General features: G+C 37.5%; 1 protein-coding gene across 2 annotated transcripts; it reads right to left on the reverse strand.

Moving 5' to 3' along the window:
• Positions 1-190: 190 nt before the first annotated feature.
• Positions 191-12,482, reverse strand: LOC139688539 (uncharacterized). Of its 2 annotated transcripts, none has more exons than XM_071586072.1 (8): positions 12,368-12,482; positions 11,919-12,017; positions 11,551-11,674; positions 11,222-11,299; positions 10,413-11,100; positions 9,973-10,134; positions 604-840; positions 191-471 (listed from the first exon to the last, which is right to left on the reverse strand). In XM_071586072.1, exons 1-8 carry the CDS (start codon positions 12,446-12,448, stop codon positions 261-263), a joined length of 1,680 nt encoding a protein of 559 aa, XP_071442173.1. In that variant the 5' UTR covers positions 12,449-12,482; the 3' UTR covers positions 191-260. The 2 variants fall into 2 exon arrangements, with proteins under 2 accessions (XP_071442173.1, XP_071442172.1); XM_071586071.1 differs by having other exon boundaries at positions 11,198-11,299.
• Between the last annotated feature and the right edge of the window lie 6,387 nt (positions 12,483-18,869).

Raw genomic sequence — 18,869 nt, forward strand, 5'->3', positions numbered from 1 at the left:
CTGCTGCAGTCCATGAATGATCGATAAGTTTGGCCTGGCGTCCAAAATGAGCGCCGTATTAGAAATGGCGGTAGTTCAACATCGGCGACAACGGACATACATTTTTACACCGATTTTTGGCGGTGTTTCTCATTGCAGAACTCTAATTTGAAATTTCATATGCATAATAAAAGTGGCCAGTACACGGAAAATTTTTATTTTAAAAAAATTCACACCATATTTACAAATTCATTCGTCGAGACAGTATATAAACAATGCAGTTATCTTTTTTTGTAAGAACAAGGCCGTAACTCAATGCTGGGAAGACTCTTTCCTTCTTTCAGATTTTTTTCCTTTTTGAAGTCGAAGAGGTAAAATACGTCTTTCGATAAGTCTCGGCTTATGCACAAAAAACCGAACTTACAAATGACTTTAATGAAGCTTTCAATGTTGTCAAAACGACTTTCGACCTCAGCAATTTTTAGGATCCCTCTGCAAATAAATATTTACGCATATATTATATTGTACACACACACACATATACTACATTATACACAGTGCATTGTTATCTGTGTGCATGAATTGGAACTATAACATGCATTGTACACACAAAAACAGACTTACCCTATTTTAAGCACTCTATTAGCTTCAATGATATAGTCAGACAAATTGCTCCCCATTAATGACAAACAAAACACCGTAACATCAACACTCCCATTAGAAAGAGGAGTATGCACCATATCACAAACAGTAACATGCTCATTCAATGCAACATGGTCAAATGAATAAACCCGGTTTGGCAACGACTGTGCAATCTGTGCATCCCCACATCCAAAGTCAGCAATTATGTAGTTAACAGGCCTGAAAATGAATGCAAAAAATATTATTTTTCAACAGCGATCATTAAAAAAGTTCCAAAACCCATTTTATCATGGTACTAATGGAAGAAAACATTCTTACAATAACTGATTCAAAATGCCAATATACAAATTTAAGTGTCATTACTTAGCCACTTTCAGTGGCTACCTATTTCTTCCTCCATTTTACGGAATTTATTGGCACCATCAAGAGACTTAGTTTAAATTTTATGAGTTTTGTGCATTTGCTTAGGAATAAGGGTTGGCCTATGTATTCATCCATTATATTACTATTGGCTTTCCAATATATCTGGTTATTTTTCATTTCCTGTTATTTTAAGATCCTCTAAAAATCAATCTATATCCCAAATTTAGATCTTCTACCTAAAAAAGAATGAGACCCTGATCGTGATTCCACCATTTTTTAGTACTTTTCAAACATTTTGAAATTCCATTGTAAGATTGGTACTATCCAAAATTTGGGAAATTTCACATTACACTCTGAAATCAAGTGTCATGAACAATGAAAATCTCACAATGAATCATGCCAAAATATATATGGCAATTACATAGAGCAAATCATGCACCTCGACTACAATTTTAACCCGGATCCCTAGATTTCCCGCCAAGTGCTTTCACCAATAACGTTAATTAAGAGGCGCGCTGCCTTTCAAAGGGTAAATTTCTCTTCACAGCATTAGACGATTTCGTAGCTCAACTTACAAAAGCACTCAGCTAGCTATTATGGAATCCACACTCAAAGCCCAGTAACAGGAATGATTCGTACCATGAAATTCTGGCATGCATGTGCCTGACTTTCATAAAACGAATTGGGTGACTCAGCTAAGGTTAATGTTACTGGAGTTTCCACATTTACTTTGAATTTGTCAAAATATATAGATTAAAAACATCCCTGGTTTTACCTTAGAACTCCATGCAAATTAATTGACCATTACATATTGTGGATTACTTTATCACTAGCCCCAAAATACTAACAATTGAATCCATAAATTTCAAAGCGTAAAAATCAATCACGTCAAGGTGAATGATTTTTACACTTTATAATTTCTGAATTTTAATGCATATCAGTTGATGACTCCATTTAAGGTTACTGTTGCAGCATCTCCCACAATTCTTTGAACAAACATTTGAATTTTGCAGCAGGTGCGCCATTTAGAGCATATGGATCAAGGTACTACCCTGCAACCTTTATATTCATTATTAGTTCACCGATTCAATATTCATGGTTTTAATAAGCCTGGGATGACCATTCTGAATGCTTACTACCAGATAACTTACGATATAAATATATAGAGAGACAATATAAATATATGCCAAGAGGGTCTTCAGTGATTCCTAAACATTTTATACCAAGTGTACAAATATTTTCAATGACCATTTTAAAGCTACGACTACAGTGTACTCATTTCAGCTGTGACTCGTATTGATGGAACCATGTAACATTAGGGGATATTGACATGGGATGGAGTTGACAGAACTGTGGACATAAAAATAATGAATATTTTCAAGATGGTGCTAACACACTGGCTTCCCACCAAGAGGGCCCAGGTTTGAATCCTGGAGACAGCAGATATTTTTCAGTGGTATCCCGATCCCTACTTGAGGTGACTTGTGAAGAGAACTTTTAAGTGATTATACCATCCATTGGATGGGAGTTTAAACTGTGGACCCATTGGGGCCTTCCTTTAAGAGTAGGCTGATGCCAGGTTTCTCTCCACCCTCCCTCCTTTCCCATCCATCCCTAATGGTGCTAACGACCTCAGCTATCGGCCGCCTCCCCTAAAAACAATCACTACTGCTGTGGTGCAATGAAACTTCAATGTTGGGGGAGCATTTAGCCAAAGTGCGAGCTCAACAGGTTAAGATGGTGACTGCACGGGGGAAGAAGAGAGGGGAGAATATGCAGCATTCAACATGCCCACCAGGAGGAATTGTAATGGATGGGAGGCAAGAGTGTGGTGAAAAATTAGTGCAGAAATGTTTTTAAGGCACTGCTGGGAGGTGAATATTGACTGTGAGGATGTTGCCGTTACCATCATACTACTGCAGACCAAGGTTACGCAATGGGTGAAATCGTATCATTTTGCTGTGGCCCTCATTAAGAAGCATTAGTGATAAACTTTTGAATGACAAAATGGATTTTGATAATGTGGAGGAGGCATGAGACACATTGGACAGTGGGTTTCAGGAGAACTCTGTATGGTGCCACATTGAAATTAAGGTAGCTGGAGTGTCTGAGAAAAACAACATTTAACTGTATGGAAGTATTGTAATAAAATTATGAATATGAAAAGACTTTAAATTAAGAATGATATGGGTTTTAGTGATACACTGTTGGTAGCCATATGCATCAAATGTCTTCCAATGGAAAAAGATGAAATTACTATTGAGACTTTAATGGCTCAACATTGGAATTGATGATCCTTAAACAGGATTTACTTGAAGAGGAAGAGAAACAGGACAGACTTAATGAAATTATTTCTCACACATTAAAAATAACGCGGGATAAACAACCTAATCAAGCCATAATGAATGCTGTTAGGTACCAAGATGGACAAGGTGGTAATGGCAGAGAGAAATTAAGGTAATTTAGAGGTGGGCCTCCACAGCACAAAAGGTTTTGGTGTTATGCATACAAAGCAAAACATTATACAGGTACCAGTTACAACATTATACCTGTATTTCAGCAAGTCGCAGCAGGTATAGAAGCAAGAACCAAAGAGAGTGCCAGGCTCAGTGGTCATCGCAGAGTATGTATCTTTATGAGTGAGAAGAAACATTTTGAAAAATGAAGGAGCGTGGCTACTTGATTGCACTGCGCCCAACCATACGATGATGATTTGCAGAGATTTGATCGCAAAGTCAAATGGGGAGATGGAACCCCTCTCCAGTTTGGCAGAAAAGAGAGAAATTCACCACAAATGCCAGGTAAATGTGGGCGAAAGACATCATGCCCTTGGAGGTCATGTATGTACCTGATTAACAGGTCAATTTAATTTCCACAGGGAGAGATTGAAGAGAAAGTGCTGAAGATTGAAGCCTCTCAGGGAAATAAAGGATTTTTATGAGAGATTTTGTTTCAGGCACACAGAGTGTTGGAAATATATTACAAGAGGTATGTCTGGAAAGGCTCCAGCGATGCAGTATTTTGAGAAAAATAGCCTCCCAAGGACAATGAGTCTTAAGTCCCCTTCAAAGCAATCCCCTTGGGACTTCACACACATATCCCAGCGTCTCTTCCACTTTCTAAAACAATCAGCCAAGTCCTTTTTCAGAATGGTCATCATCTGCCTCATTGAATTCTCCTTTATCTTGTCAACGTCAAGAATTTTGTGCTGCACTTGCAGGGGACTCGCTCCAAGCCAAAAAACACGACCAAGGTTTGCTAAAAACGTCCTATCAGGAGATGAGACATGGGTCTATGGCTCTGACCCTGAAACAAGAGGCCAAGCTTCCCAAGAGTAGGTTGATGAGATAAAGGAGAATGCCATGAGGCAGCTGATGACCATTCCAAAATAGGACTTTGCCGATTGTTTGGAAAAGTGAAAGAGACATTGGGATAAATGTGTGAGGCCCCAAGGGGAGTACTTCAAAGGGGACTAAGGTCTCCTCTTTGTTCTAGGTGGGCTATTTTTCTCACAATATTGCACGACTGGATGATCCTTTCCGGCCAGACCTTTTATCTTGACTGCAGATGGAGTAACAACTATTGACATAAAAACAGAATAGAATACAGAATAAGGTATCCTCCTTGACCTGGCATTAGGAAGGTTTGCCAAAATTATGGGTAATACAGGGACTGCCTAAGGGAAGAAATAATAGGGTAGAATAAAGGGCATACCACGCATCCAAGGGAAGATGAAGCAGGATAAATTCTCATTGGGTGAGAGAAAAGGCACCAGAAGTGCTGAACAGGATCCATTCCCACATTATCGGTTCCATGGAACACAAGTGGTTAATCACCATCTACAGGGCAGGGCTACATAACTTCCTTTTTTTCAAACAAAGAACGCTTCCAAAAAAGGAAGTTCCGTTGCCGCACCCTGTACATTAATGAAGAATCAAGTTGTACGTCACCAGTGGTTATACAGAATTGATGCCTTTTCAGTGTTTAAGATCTGATGTGTGTCAAGGGTAGAAGATTAATGAGTTCCTAACAGGTCACGGAAGAGAATAAGTGGGCTACCACTTTCAAATATATTTGGTGAAAATGGAATTTTGGACTGGAAGTCAATGATTGATACACTGCCGCAGAATGTGCCAGCTGAGCAACTGAACCTCACTCCATGCAATGTGGTGAGGTGCATGATTATGGAGGCAGGGGTGCCTCCTCCAATTCGGGCAGATACCCTTCAGACAGCCTCCTGTGTGCGAAACAGACATCCTTCAACACCACTGAACTTCTGCACACCACTGGAGGAATGGCTAAGGAGAGAGCTCCAGAAGGCATGTGGAGGACATTAAGAGTACTTGGGTACAAGGCATGGGCGCCAAACGTTCATCGGGAGGGTATATTGGGAGCGTCTGTTACTTGGGTATGATGGGGGCATCAAGGGGTACCACCTGTGAGATATCAAAAGGGGGTTGGGGCTCAGCAGCAGACAGGTCAGTTCCCATGAGCTCAATTTGCCCTACAGGTCATCAGCTAACATGCCCCACCAACCACCGAGGGAGGTGAGGCAAACTTTCCTTTATGGATGGAACCAGATGCTAGGGAAGTGAGGTACCAGTCCCACCAAGGAGATCCGCGAAGGAAGGGGTACCCAAGGCAGGGTGCAAATTATAGGCACCTTTCATCAGTTAAGAGATGTTGTGGTGCAAAGAGACACTAGAGAGGCACTCACAGGGGACCCTAAGTGCAGAGTAGAGATTCAAAATGTCAGGCGAGATGCAGAATATTAGGGGTTGAGACATCTGGGGGAGGGGGGCGAGGACTCAAACATGATTGGGAGTGATTGGGTGTGCTTATTTTAAGAACATGAAGGAGGAAATAGTAAGGTTTAAGGCTAGGTTGGCGGCATAAGTGGTCAGACAAAACTAGGGGGTGTATTATTTCGAAATTTTTAGTCCGGCTGTGCAAAGGAAGACTTTGAGGGGTCTAATGGCAGCCCATATAGCTATTCCAAACGAGTGGGAGATTCAAATACGCTCCAACTACATTAAAGAGGTCCATCTTAAAGTAGTTAGGGTTGGGGTAGTGTGTGATTTGGGAGATGTATCAATTTTTTTGTCCATGGACATTGATATAATACTACATAAGGGGAAACTTGTGATTGACCAGAAATATTTTACTGAAGAAGAGTTGGGGGAATAGTTATGCTACTTTTCAAGGTTTTAGTGCTCAATTTGAGGTAGGATGCATGAATGATGAGTGTAGCAAATATGAAAAATGTTGTCACATTATGAAGGCTTTTGGAAGCATATTGTACGTGGGAGGGACAACCAGGGCATAACAAATGCAGTATGGATCGTCAATTTTGGTAAGTCAATTTTGTGCAGACTCAGTTTGGTGAAACATGAAACATTTATCAACATTTGAAAAGTACCAAGTACTATTGTCTAAATTTCTGAAAAAATTGTGAACCAGTGAAATCATTCACAGATAGGGTAAACAATAAGGTTGATGCAAATCTTTTTCAGGGTATGTTTTGCATCAGTAGGGGTTGCAGCTTGTTGGCAGAGTAGAAAGTAAAAATGGTTGGCTACATCATCTAGTCATGCTGAACACATAAATAGCTATGTTTGAATGTGGCACAGAGTTTATATGGCTGAGGGATTTCTTGCAAGAGTTCAGACAAGAAAGGTTTGCATCAAAGCCACAAAAAATATTTGGATCCAACATGGTAGCAATGCATATTTCTGAATTAACGGCCATGTCTGATAGAAGCCCGTATATGTAGTATATCATTACAACAAGCAATTGGTGCAATGTGTAGATAGTGTTTTTGAGTAAATAAGATCAAATAAGAAGTGGTAGACCTTCTAAACAATCCCCTCTTTGTGTGATGAATGTGGAAATTTACTGATGAAAAAAAGGGAAGTGAAATTTTGTTTGGTGAGAATTTGATTACAGATTATATATAGAAACGAGGTGTTGGTAATATTATACCTTAATACATGTTATATATTGGCTGCATTGCTGACAATCATATATTTTCTTTAATGCATGTAAAAGTATTGTGGTGATGTCAATGATTATAAAAGTTGTTTCATTGACTGTTGGAAGTGCATAAATGCTCATTTTGCTTTCTCTTGCACCCAGAATCACAACCTGTAGCAAATATATTCCACAGTGGAGAGTGGGGTAAGAAAAAAGATAAAACTTTTGAAACGAACACATGAGGATACGGATGTTGCACAGCAGATTGAGACACAAGTAAACCAAACAGCTTTTAGTGCCAGACAACAGATAATATCTCAACAAATATAATGTGCATGTAGAGCAAATCCTAAGAATAGAAAAATGACACAATATATTCACATAGTGACTTTATTTTGATGACCAAAAAATGAAAATAAAATACGAAAGTTAACTGAACAAAGGGCAACGGACCATTTTAAGTATCACATCTCAAAATTCTGATGAAAATCCATGACTCAAATCTAAGAAGAAGGCAAGGAAACAAACAAAATTTACTTTTAATGCTAGCAATGAATGTGAATCGGTGGCTCAGCATAGTGTGGGAAATTATGGCTAAATGATGACGAATCAATGACATAACAATTAGCATTTCTTTGGAATACAATTCCTCAGAGGGTGTGATGACTCCATTAATATAAGGGTAGCTTACCATTTCTAAATTTATAATGCATGTCACTGACAACAATAACAAAGTGCAACATGCTATTGTATGAGGGGTGCTCAATAAACAAGTTTCTTCCAAATTCAAAAAATTCAGGTTCGCCCAACTTCTTAAAAGCTTCTGAAAAGAAAGGTACACTTAGCATGCAGAGGAAATTCTGCTTGTCCACCAGGACTGCATTATTGCTGGAGTAAAGTTCACCTTCCAGTCAGTTCCTTCTTCAATAATGGAATTAAAACTAGAGTTATCCAGGAGGGGGAAGATCCGGACAGCAGAACTAAGGCTTTCCTAAGAAAACTCTTCAATTCATGTATGTCGTATTTGGACAGGGATTACCAAGTTGCACAATGACATACATATCTGTATTTGGCGAAGAGGTTTAGGAGTTTTTGAGGAATTAAATATTTCAGTCAAACCATGGTTTCACAACATCAATCAGCATTCCTTTTTAAGCATCAATTAGCAAAAGTTCCTCTTTCCATTTCAAATTACATCACCCAGCCAATTAATATACTTTTCATCCATTTCTCCTATCTCCTGATGATTTCCCCCAACAATGCCCTCTCCTCCCCCACCACACCAAGCATACCATTTTTTTCCTTTCCGTCCACTCCACCTTCTCTTTCCTCCTCCAAACACACTTCAAAAGCCTCCAGTCTACGCCTATCATTCTGCTTCAATGACCGTGTTTCCACACCATACATGACTACACTCCATATCAAAGTTTTGAAGTCTTTTCTTAACATTCTTACTCAACCTTCCTGTCATCACTCCCTCCTCCTTGTGAAAGCCTCTTTGCCTAGTGCAATTCTTTTCTTTACCTCCAAACCATCCAAAACACTTCTGAGATATGCAAACTGGTCCACCTGCCCTAGTTTTTGCCCTCCTATTTTAATGTTTAACTTGGCCTATCTCTCTCTGGAGAACTGCACAGCCTTTGTTTTATCTATCCTTATTCTCATCTGATATACAATGCCCTGAATTTACAATTCATTCAGCAATTCTTGTAACCCCTTGGCTGACTGATAAACTAAATCCTGGTCATCAGCTTAACTAACTGATTTTATGAATTCCCCACTGACTTTCATTCTTACCTCAAGTTTTTCACTTACCTCTTTAGTCATTTCCTCCACATACATACGTTGAACAGTAACGGTGATAATGGGCAACCCTGTCTTACACCTCTTCCCAACACTGCCCATTCGGACTCTCCGTTCCCCACTCACACCAGAGCAGTCTGAGACAGGTACAGGTTGCGGATTAGCCTCTTATTCCAAAAATCAATTCATATTTTCTGCAATACACTCATTAATTTTTCCCAATTCACTCTACCGAAATCCTTTTCTAAATCTACGAAACAGGCAAATATATCCTGATTTTATTCTATAATCCTCACGATTAGTGATCTCCATGGCATCACGCGTGCCTCTCCCCTTCCTATACCCAAACTGATCATCCCCTAAGCAGTCATTTTCCCAGCTCTCCAACCATTTTTTGATGATCCTGAGAAACGCTTTGGTGGTATGCGAAATCAAACATATTGTTCTGTAGTCCTCGCATGATTTAGGCATTACCTTTTTCAGAATAGGAACTAAGACCAATCTCACAAAGCCTTCTGACCAGATTCCCTTCTCAGAAATGCTACAAATTAGTCCAGGAAGACTCTTTCTCCACATTTTCCTAAACCTTTAGGAAGTTCAGCGAGGATGTGATCTACCTCCACGGCCTTATTTGATTTCCCTAAATGCCCTTTCTAACTTACCGTTGAGTGTGCCTGGACCTGAGCTATCTTCATTGATGCTGTTTTCTCTTTATTATTAAATAGGTTAGGGGCTCAATTATATAATTTTCACATTCCCACCACAATTTTCCAGGTATTCCATACACCCAAGAAGAATATTTCTTTTAGTAATCTTCTGAGGGCAGACTAACATATCTTTGTGATCTTGGGATATAGGTATGTGCAATATGCCTGGAATGCTATGTTGACGAGCAGTTGACGTTTTTGCCATGGAAGATTTCTCAATAACAAATATCATTCTTTTAATAGTAATATTATTGGAGTGTATATTCTGAAAAGTGTATAAAGTGCATCATAACATTTACAAAGCTTTTCAGGGATGACCAGTTATGATGCAGTTCATACAATTTTCAGTTCAATCAAGAAAACAGACGCTATTAAAAGAAGAATATTTGTTGCACTTTGCAAGCTTATAAGTAAATATTCAATATATACAAAAGAAAATATTAATTAAAAATAAATATAGACACCGACTGATTAACTTGCTACAGAATAATATTGTGTAGCTTACTTTTTTTTTAACTGCTTGATTATTATATCAACTGGCTTGACAGGCCACAGCAGTAGTTGCTGCTTATAGCCTTCATGATATGCCTCAAAAGATTCTGGATCCATCTGGAAATATTTTCCAGTTTCTTCACTTTTAGAAGTGTAAATCTGTTCATTCAAAAACCTGAAAAAAATAAGTTGATGGACATAAATATTAGAGTGAAATGCCATTATCGAAATTCATTCATGAGAAATCTATAGGGACTCATTCAAATGATTTGAAAACTGCATGTTACCATTCCATACAAAAATCACTCCACTGATCAAGCCAAATTTTTATCAGGACGTATTCGGCAAGTATTCTGGTAAATGAAATTTCTTAGTAAACTATAAATGTATCACTTAAAATATGTTCAAGGTATGTTCTCTGAAAAAATCCAGTTCTTAAGCGATCAAACTTACCTGAACCGTGACCCACGAAGTTTCTCCATCATTTTCTCTCGCAGGGTGAGCTTTTTCTTCGGCCCAGTCAGAGGGTCGCTCCTCTGTGTGAGACTCTCCTTGAACACTCCAGCGACAGGATGAAGTTCACCCACCTGAGATAGCATCACTTTGGTATTCGATGAGGTTGTATCATTTAAAAGGCTATCAAAATCTGATTGATTGCCACCATCTTGTCTTATTTTTTTCACTTTTTGGCCACTGGTTTCACTATTACCAGAATGCTTTCGTTTCTTAACCAAAGACACACTTGGCACTCCTGACGAGTGGGGTACTGTTCTTTTAATTAAGCCACCAGCATTTCTGCAGATATTCCCAGTATCTTTCTTTTTATCCTGTTTTAATTTTTTATTCTTTTCACCATCTAATGCGTTATGTCTATTGTGATGCTCAGAATAATGTAAATGTTTTCTCTTTTCACCTTTTGGACTTTGAAGAAGATCAGAAGGGTCTTTTGTCTTAATTTTTTCATTTGGAATTTGTATATTTTCATGCTTTTTTTTAAGATGCAAAAGAAATTTATCATTGCTATGGTCACAGTTTTGATTTACTAAAGACTTATTTGGTAAGTCATCAATTGTATGATTAGAACAATCATTACGTTGTTCCTTTAAGATTTTCTTGGTAAGCTTTTGGTGCCCATGGTTATCTGCAGGAGTGAAAACACTTTTATTACCTTCCATGTCACAACACTTTAACGTTTAAATTTAAATCGAGTTTGTCTTTTTAAGTTTTAAGATTATTACCACATATAGCATTCTTAATTTCACCTTCAATTCCAACAAGCTTTTGCTTTTTCTTCTGTTTCTTTCGTTTGACTGGGGGTATTGACGATAGAATGGACTTTCCTGTGGAGTTAGAAAATACATGAAGTGAATGCCTCTTCGATTTTATCACGGTTTCCGAAGTGACAATTGTCACGAGGTTTGTTTTCACTAGCTACTGTATCTAGAAATACCAACAGTGCGGGCCAAATTTTAAGACACTATAAACCAAGTTTCGAAAACTTTTAAAGAGCATTTTTGGAATTCCCAGCAGCTACCAAAAACTAACCTTCTGGTCCACTTAATCATTTAAATAAGAACGCAAGTCATCTTACCTTCTTCCACCGATTGGGGCGAATGCTGAAATTTCTTCACCTCTTTGGAACTCGTATTTTGAGCCCGAAGATGCAGAATATCGGCCCTGTTACATGTTCTATTTTTCTTTGCTGCGGTTAGATCCTTTAAAATACATTCAAGTAAAATTAAGTCACCATTGCAGTATCTGTGTTGAATGAAGTAAATTCAACAAAAACAGTAAATTCGACAAGGTACATTAAGCAGTCCGCTCAATGTTACTTTTCAGTTAACCAAAGGTAGCTAATGTGGATGATTTAATACTTTGGAAAATCTTAATAAGCAATAACAGTAGATCAATTGGCACTCAGTAAAACAAAATAAATAAATAAACCTAAAATAAGCGCACCTTATCTTTTTTTCGGAAATATGGGTTATTTGATTGTTCAAATATCACAGAACCTTTCGCATGCTTTTTTCTCTCCTTTTTATCGGATAGCATCGGCACCTGGAATAAACAAATTTATGGGGTCTAGAAAACAAATTTGAAAAAGTGGGCAGGTCTGACAGTTCAATGAAAAAGGTGAGTAGCAGAATAATCAACGAAACATTTGTATGATCTGGTGTTAGACTATGAGCCCCAATAGCAACACTGCAGACAGAAACACGTTCAGCGATTTCGATAATAAATTTGACAACATAAACGCCTTTTTCTTAAAAGAATCAGGTATTAGTGCTCACAGTTGATTGTATTTACACAGTTACCTAGTTGTTTCCAACCTAAATGAATTCGATGATACAATAGGACACATGACATACAAAGTCGTCACAAATGATGATTTAACCATAAGCACTTGCCTTAAGAGAGCGAAACAGTTCAACTGACAGTTTATTCGTCTGACAGTCGCCATCCCAAGAGGGGATTTCAAAAAATTCCATACTAATAATTCGGACAATTCAAACTGGATCCTGGATGCGCTCCCTATAAAAAGATTTGACCATACGTGACAAAACAGAATCGCTTTCATCCCTCCCTCATGGAGTTGCAAGAGTTTTCGGCGTTCGATATATATGAAATCACTACAAGAATAAAAGGTTTAAACTTTAAAAAGTGTTTTCATATTCTTTAAAACACCTGAAAATTCCGAACATTATATTTAGTAAAACGCTAAAACGATTGTTACCGCCAATGGAAAGTGTAGGAGCGACGACCAATAGAAATCGACTATTGCTCAAACTCCTTAATTTGAAGTTGGTGGAATATAAGGAAACCGCTAACACAATAAATAGTCAACCCGAAGGTCGGTGTAATTGGAGCGAGTAATTACCTTAGTTTCTCTCAAAAACTTCGGCACAGAATCGCGATGTTGTAGTCACACAGCACTGTTTACATCATTGGCACTTTATTTACAATACACAGTATAAGCTCGTTTGTAATCGAGTAGCATTAATTATTTGAAAGACTCGGCAGAGAAATTGAACATTTTAAGGTAAAATGTTTATCTGATATATGCAAATAGTGTTTTCATTTGTGGCATCATTGGAAATGATTTATTAATGGGCAAACATTTTTAAAGTTGTTTTTTTTAGACTACTTGAAATAAGGTCTAAAAGGAAACTTAACTGAACTTGGCCCTAGCTCCTCGTGGGCCAAGTTCAGTTAAGTTAAAAGGAAGATGTAATTTGCAGTCTTGTTTGCATACTTGGTGGAAGATTTACATTGTAATAACCAGTGCTTTGACATTTCTTTAAAGTACAAAACGTTTATCTCAGAGAAAAAAATTGTGTTGAAGTAGTACAACATATAATGTATTCATTTAATCAGGGCCACTCAAAGAAACGTTTGTCTACTTTGGTGTATGTCACCTATATAACATAGGAAATAGTTCGCGAATCAAATTTAATCTTATTTACTGATTTAGTCAAATCTACTCTAATTTAGTCTAATGCAATTTTCACAGATGTGAAAACATCACTTTAGCCTGAATTCATCAGATGGTGGATCAGACAGTACTAAAGAAGAATACACTGGAATTTTAAATATTTCTTCCTCGAATCCAATCATTGATGAATCAGTGCTCTCACCAAATGGCATATCTTCAACAAAGGTGAGCCAAAATGGGCATGTATGCTTACTTTTTTCCCCTTTGGATTTATCTTGCAGAGGGCTAGTTTGCCCTTCGGATATTGAGAAGCCATGTCATCAGATGACACAGGAGATGAGCCATTACAGCGGGGTGCCTGTCTCGTTTGTACATTGGATGAAGTAAACCAGAGGGAGAGGAGAGTTGAGAGGCCAGAGTTATTCTGACTGCATCCAAACATTAGCAAACCCTGGGCGAACCTTAGAAAAAGGGAGCAAGCTGAACATTCCCCCATATAAGCCTGTGCACGGCCCACTAGCAGGCCACCATTTGAGTACCATGTCCTGTCACATTAGCTTTCTCTCCTCTCGGCAGATTCAATTTCATGATCTCCTTTTTTTCCTACCCCTATCTTCTCAGTAGTTTTCTTATGACTTCCTTTTCCTGTTCAGTTGGACCATTACTCAGGGTAGGATACACGTATTATTATTTCATTCGGTTAGAATAAAGTTTATACTCTGATCGTCACCTCATTGTTTTCTTATTCATCAATTTCTCATTTTTGCCCAGTTCATTTCTGATTTGGGAGACAGGGAGTGGCATGTGTCAGGATGAGGCTGTCCAAGGGGGTCACACCGGAACCTTGGTCCCCCTTTTCCTGCCGTACATGAGCCACCCCGTAACCCTTTTTGAGATAAAACCCCTTTTGTTATAATAATGGATGTTATGTGTTGTATCACCTCTGAACTGAAAGTACTGGAGAAGCAGAAAAAACTCTGTTTTTCCCCAAATGTGCTTTGGGTGGAGAGAAATGTTATAAATGATTTTGATTTGTATCACCAGCATTAAGTGGATTTGCTCATGGTGGCAGAATGCAAAGCTAAATTATCTCATTAGGCTCACTCTGCCAATTGTCTGACAATGAAGGATTGAGCCTGCATAAAATGTCTTTTCAGAAAGCACATATTTCTTAACTTCATTCATGGAAACATATGAATGGCAATCTGGGCAAAGGAAAGAAAAATGCCAGGCAATGTGTTGCGCCACTAATGTCTCTCCTCTGCCAGGAAGGACAGACAGTGTGAATGCACCTCCCTGGAAAATTTTATCTGTGACTAACCCTGGTCAGGGATACTTAACAATCTATCAAATGATAATAACTTGAGTAACAATGAATTTTTCAAATAGCTCTAAACTCTTATTTTTAATGTTTGGTTCACTTTTTAACATGGTGCCATCAATTGAAAAGAGAAAGTACTATTCTTAATAATAATAGTCCATTGACCATACATATGATGTAGGCATAGAATTATTATTATTATTATTATTACCTTTTATTTGCCCAGAGATCACAATACAAAAATACCAGGTGGGTGAAGTATGTACATGATATAAGGCACGTCAATGAGGAGCAAAGACACAGGCTCAGTTAAGATACATAAAAGAATAGATGCTCATAGTTACATAAGTGTTTGGTACAAACCCATGAACATCGGCTGTAACATGCACATACAATATCAAATTCAGAAAAATCATTGATCACAAACATGAATCAGACCATTACCATTGCTAGAAACTAAAAGTATGAACTTACTGGTCGGGAATATTGTTGAGATATTCATCAACCGAGTAAAACATATTGCGTTGTAGATATCTTTTTAGTTTATGCCTGAATACGGCAGTTCCCTGTGTATCCTTGATACTTTTGGGTAGTTTGTTAAATAATCTGATGCCCATTTCATTGGGTCCTAATTTCAATGCTTTAGTTCTTATATTCCCATAATGGAAGTCATTCCTGCCTCTGGTGTAATGATGATGATAGGCAGAGTTAAGAGAATAGTTGCCGATGTTATTTTTTATATATAGAATTAAAAACATAATGTAGATGCATGGGAGTGGTAGCAAATTTAATTCATGGAAAATAGGCCTTGATGGAGCATTGTAAGGTTTCCTGGCGATGATTCTAATAGCTTTCTTTTGCATTTTAAAGATGGTTTGAGAAATAGCAGCTGATCCCCATAATATTATACTGTAGGTTATATTTGAGTAAATTTCCCCATAGTACAAATTGAGTAGTACAGTTTTACTTGTAGTTTCATACAGGTGTCTTAATAAGTAGCAAGTTGAACTGAGCTTGTGTTGGAGGGCTTTTACATGAGTATCCCAAGAAATATTTGCACATAGAGAAATACCTAGAAATTTGCATTCTGTCACACGCTCAATTGATAGGTCATTGATTTTTACCAGCAGATCATCTGATATGTTCTTATTGTGTGTAAAGTTTACTATTTTACAATTCATCAAATACAAATAAAAGTACATTATACAGGTACATTTTGGCTCTATTAACATGCTTAAAAAAGAGCATATACAATAAAATGTGAGTGATAAAAACACATTGCATTATAAAATTTGGTGTCTCCAGCATAACTTCACCATATTATACTATTACTGCTTGTCATTTAAAAATTCATTCAATGAATAATAGCACTTTATCACAAGGAGTTTCGATTTTAAATTCCATAATTTATCACTTGTTTTCAATGTATGTGATTGTGTTATAAATGTTATAAACACCCATTGCCATTGGGCTTTTGAATGAAACTGCTGATTTATGATAACTTGTTTGGATGCTGTGATGTTTTCCAGTTGAATAAGAGTGAATATCAGTATTTGCGTGAAAGAGATGGATATTATTTTCGATGAAGGCATGCATGACAAATATATGCGTGGATGAAATGGTAAGGACATTTAATTTTTGAATGAGGGCCTACATGGTGTCCTATAAGGAGTGCAAAGTACTTATCTAATAACTTTTTGAATCAAGAATACTCTGCGCAACATGCACACAGATGATCCCTGGACCACTATTCCTTTTGATGCCGCGGAGCAAAAATTAGACCAATACAAGAGTCGTAATGCCTCTAGAATCGCTGTGCTATGCAGAAACTGATTAAGGTACAGCACAGGGTGCAGTTTAGAACACAGAGTATTCACATGAATATTCCACCCTATAGTTTTTTGAGCATGTAGACCTAAGAACTTAGTGTTGGATGCACAAATAATTATTTCATTGTTAAGATTTAAATTAATATCCTCTAACAATATTATCTGATTAAATAAAAGGACCTGTGTCTTTTTGCAACTTAATTTAAGACTTATATCACAACAGTAATTCCAGACACTGTCTAACACCTTTTGTGTTTTAACCAGAAGCCTTTGACTACTTATATTAGACATTATAAAGTTTGAATAACTTAAAATAGATACCTTATTTTAAACCTTTGCATGTCTCAGACAACACAAGTGCAGGTAGAAAATACATAATCACAATATACAAGGCAGGGGTAAAATGGTGTTTTCCATTATTACGTGTGCTTTCCCATGAATATGTGGAGGAAAAGGAAAGATACATTGGAAGAACTGGAGGCACAAGTGAAAATAGGTGGGGAACTCATAAAATTTAACAGATTTGCAGTTGAATAAGGTTTAATAAGTCACCAAAGGATTGCAATCAATGCTTAGGGAGTTACAAAATCAGTCAGATGACATGAGATGGGAATTAATCATTAGAAAATAAAAAGGTAATGAATTTCTCATGAAGTCGAAAGTATAAGATAAATACTGAAGGTTGGGTAGATAACCTAGAATGTATAAAACAGTTCACCAATTTAGGAGATGTTTAAGAAGAAAGTGGGTGAAGCAAAAAAATATATAGAAATTATGCTAGGGATAAAAGGAAGTTTTGACGAGAAAGCAAGAGTTGAGTATGTCCACTCTAAGTAAAAATATAAGGAAAAGACTAGTAAAAACTTTAATATTTCGCAGTTTTTCTTTAAGAGGCAAAAAGTAAAGTGGAGATGGGAGGATTTTGAAATTATAGGTGTGGTGAAGAATAGGGAAAAATGAAAGGGCAAGGAAAACAAATGAAAAAGGTCAGGGTATGGTAGGGGAAGAAGGATGGTTAATAGAAGAATCAAGAAGAAGGAAGGACGAGTGCAGGAGATACTGAAAGACAATGGGATCCCGAGGACAGTAATAGAAGGGGAGAATTAGAAGGGCAAGTGAGACAGAGGGGGGATAAGAATAGGCATTTTGGGTGATATTAAAGGAGAGAAAGTATGCAGATATAAGGAGGAGTTATTATAATATGTTGTCTGGGTTTCATGAATATATTACTCGATTTTGAGCAGGCCTTGGATGAACAACGGCACATGCTTGAGGTGCCATGGGTACTGGTAAGACTATGGTAAAGAGACAGGAAGAATGTGGAGAGAAAACAACAGAGTCCTGCAAGAGAAATGGTTTAATTGTAATAAACACTTGGCTTGAATGCCACAATAGATGCACGGGTAGGTGGAAGATGGAGAAGGTTTCAGAAAAATATGAGTAAGACTAAATTTACTGTGGTTAGGCATAGATTTAGGAACAGTGTGATTAATTCACGTAGTTTTAGGGAGCAGATGTGGATTTAGATCATAATCTAGTACCCATGAAGTGAGGCATTAAATACAGGAGGACAGTATAATAAGAAGGAAATGAAATGCAGAATCCATAATAACAGAAGAAACCAAGAACCTTTCCTCAGAACATTACGACTTGGTTCAATGCATTTCATCATGGTTCTATGGAAGTACAAAACTTGTAACTCAAAAAAGATATTCTAAGATTGTGAATAAGTAGGGCGATGTGATTTCTCTAAGCACATAGAATACAATTTACAGGATTGCAACGAAATATACATAGAAAGTGTTCAAATTCATCTATGAACTAAAGAATATTATTATATTCTTGTTATCTCCTTTTGCCTTTCATTGGCAAACAAAAACATGGCCACTTTTGCAATTGAATCAAGTGGAAAACTAATTCCCCAAGCGCCCCATGCAAAATTCCTAGGAATAGTTCTAGACGGGCGGTTGTCCTGGTGGGAGCATATATGTCACCTGGGCAAAAAACTGAATACCATTTGCTTCCTTATTAGAAGCATCAGGTTTACTGTAAAAATGGATGTCCTCATGTCAATATATTATGCAAATATCTACTCCTGTATCGTATATAGTATCCTTTTCTGGGGTTCCTCTCCGCTTGCAGACACAATATTTAAAATTCAAAAGCGAGCCGTATGGCTAATTGTGAAAGCAGAGCATAATGCTCCTTGTCGTCCATTATTCCATAAATTGAACATTCTACCTTTGCCATGTATTTATATCTATGTATTACTGGTGTACACCTTTGTAAACCTTTCAATGTATGACACAAATTGTGGTATTCACCAC

Source organism: Hetaerina americana, unplaced genomic scaffold (assembly GCF_022747635.1).
Source record: "Hetaerina americana unplaced genomic scaffold, ioHetAmer1.1.p SCAF_20, whole genome shotgun sequence".
Taxonomy (NCBI): domain Eukaryota; kingdom Metazoa; phylum Arthropoda; class Insecta; order Odonata; family Calopterygidae; genus Hetaerina; species Hetaerina americana.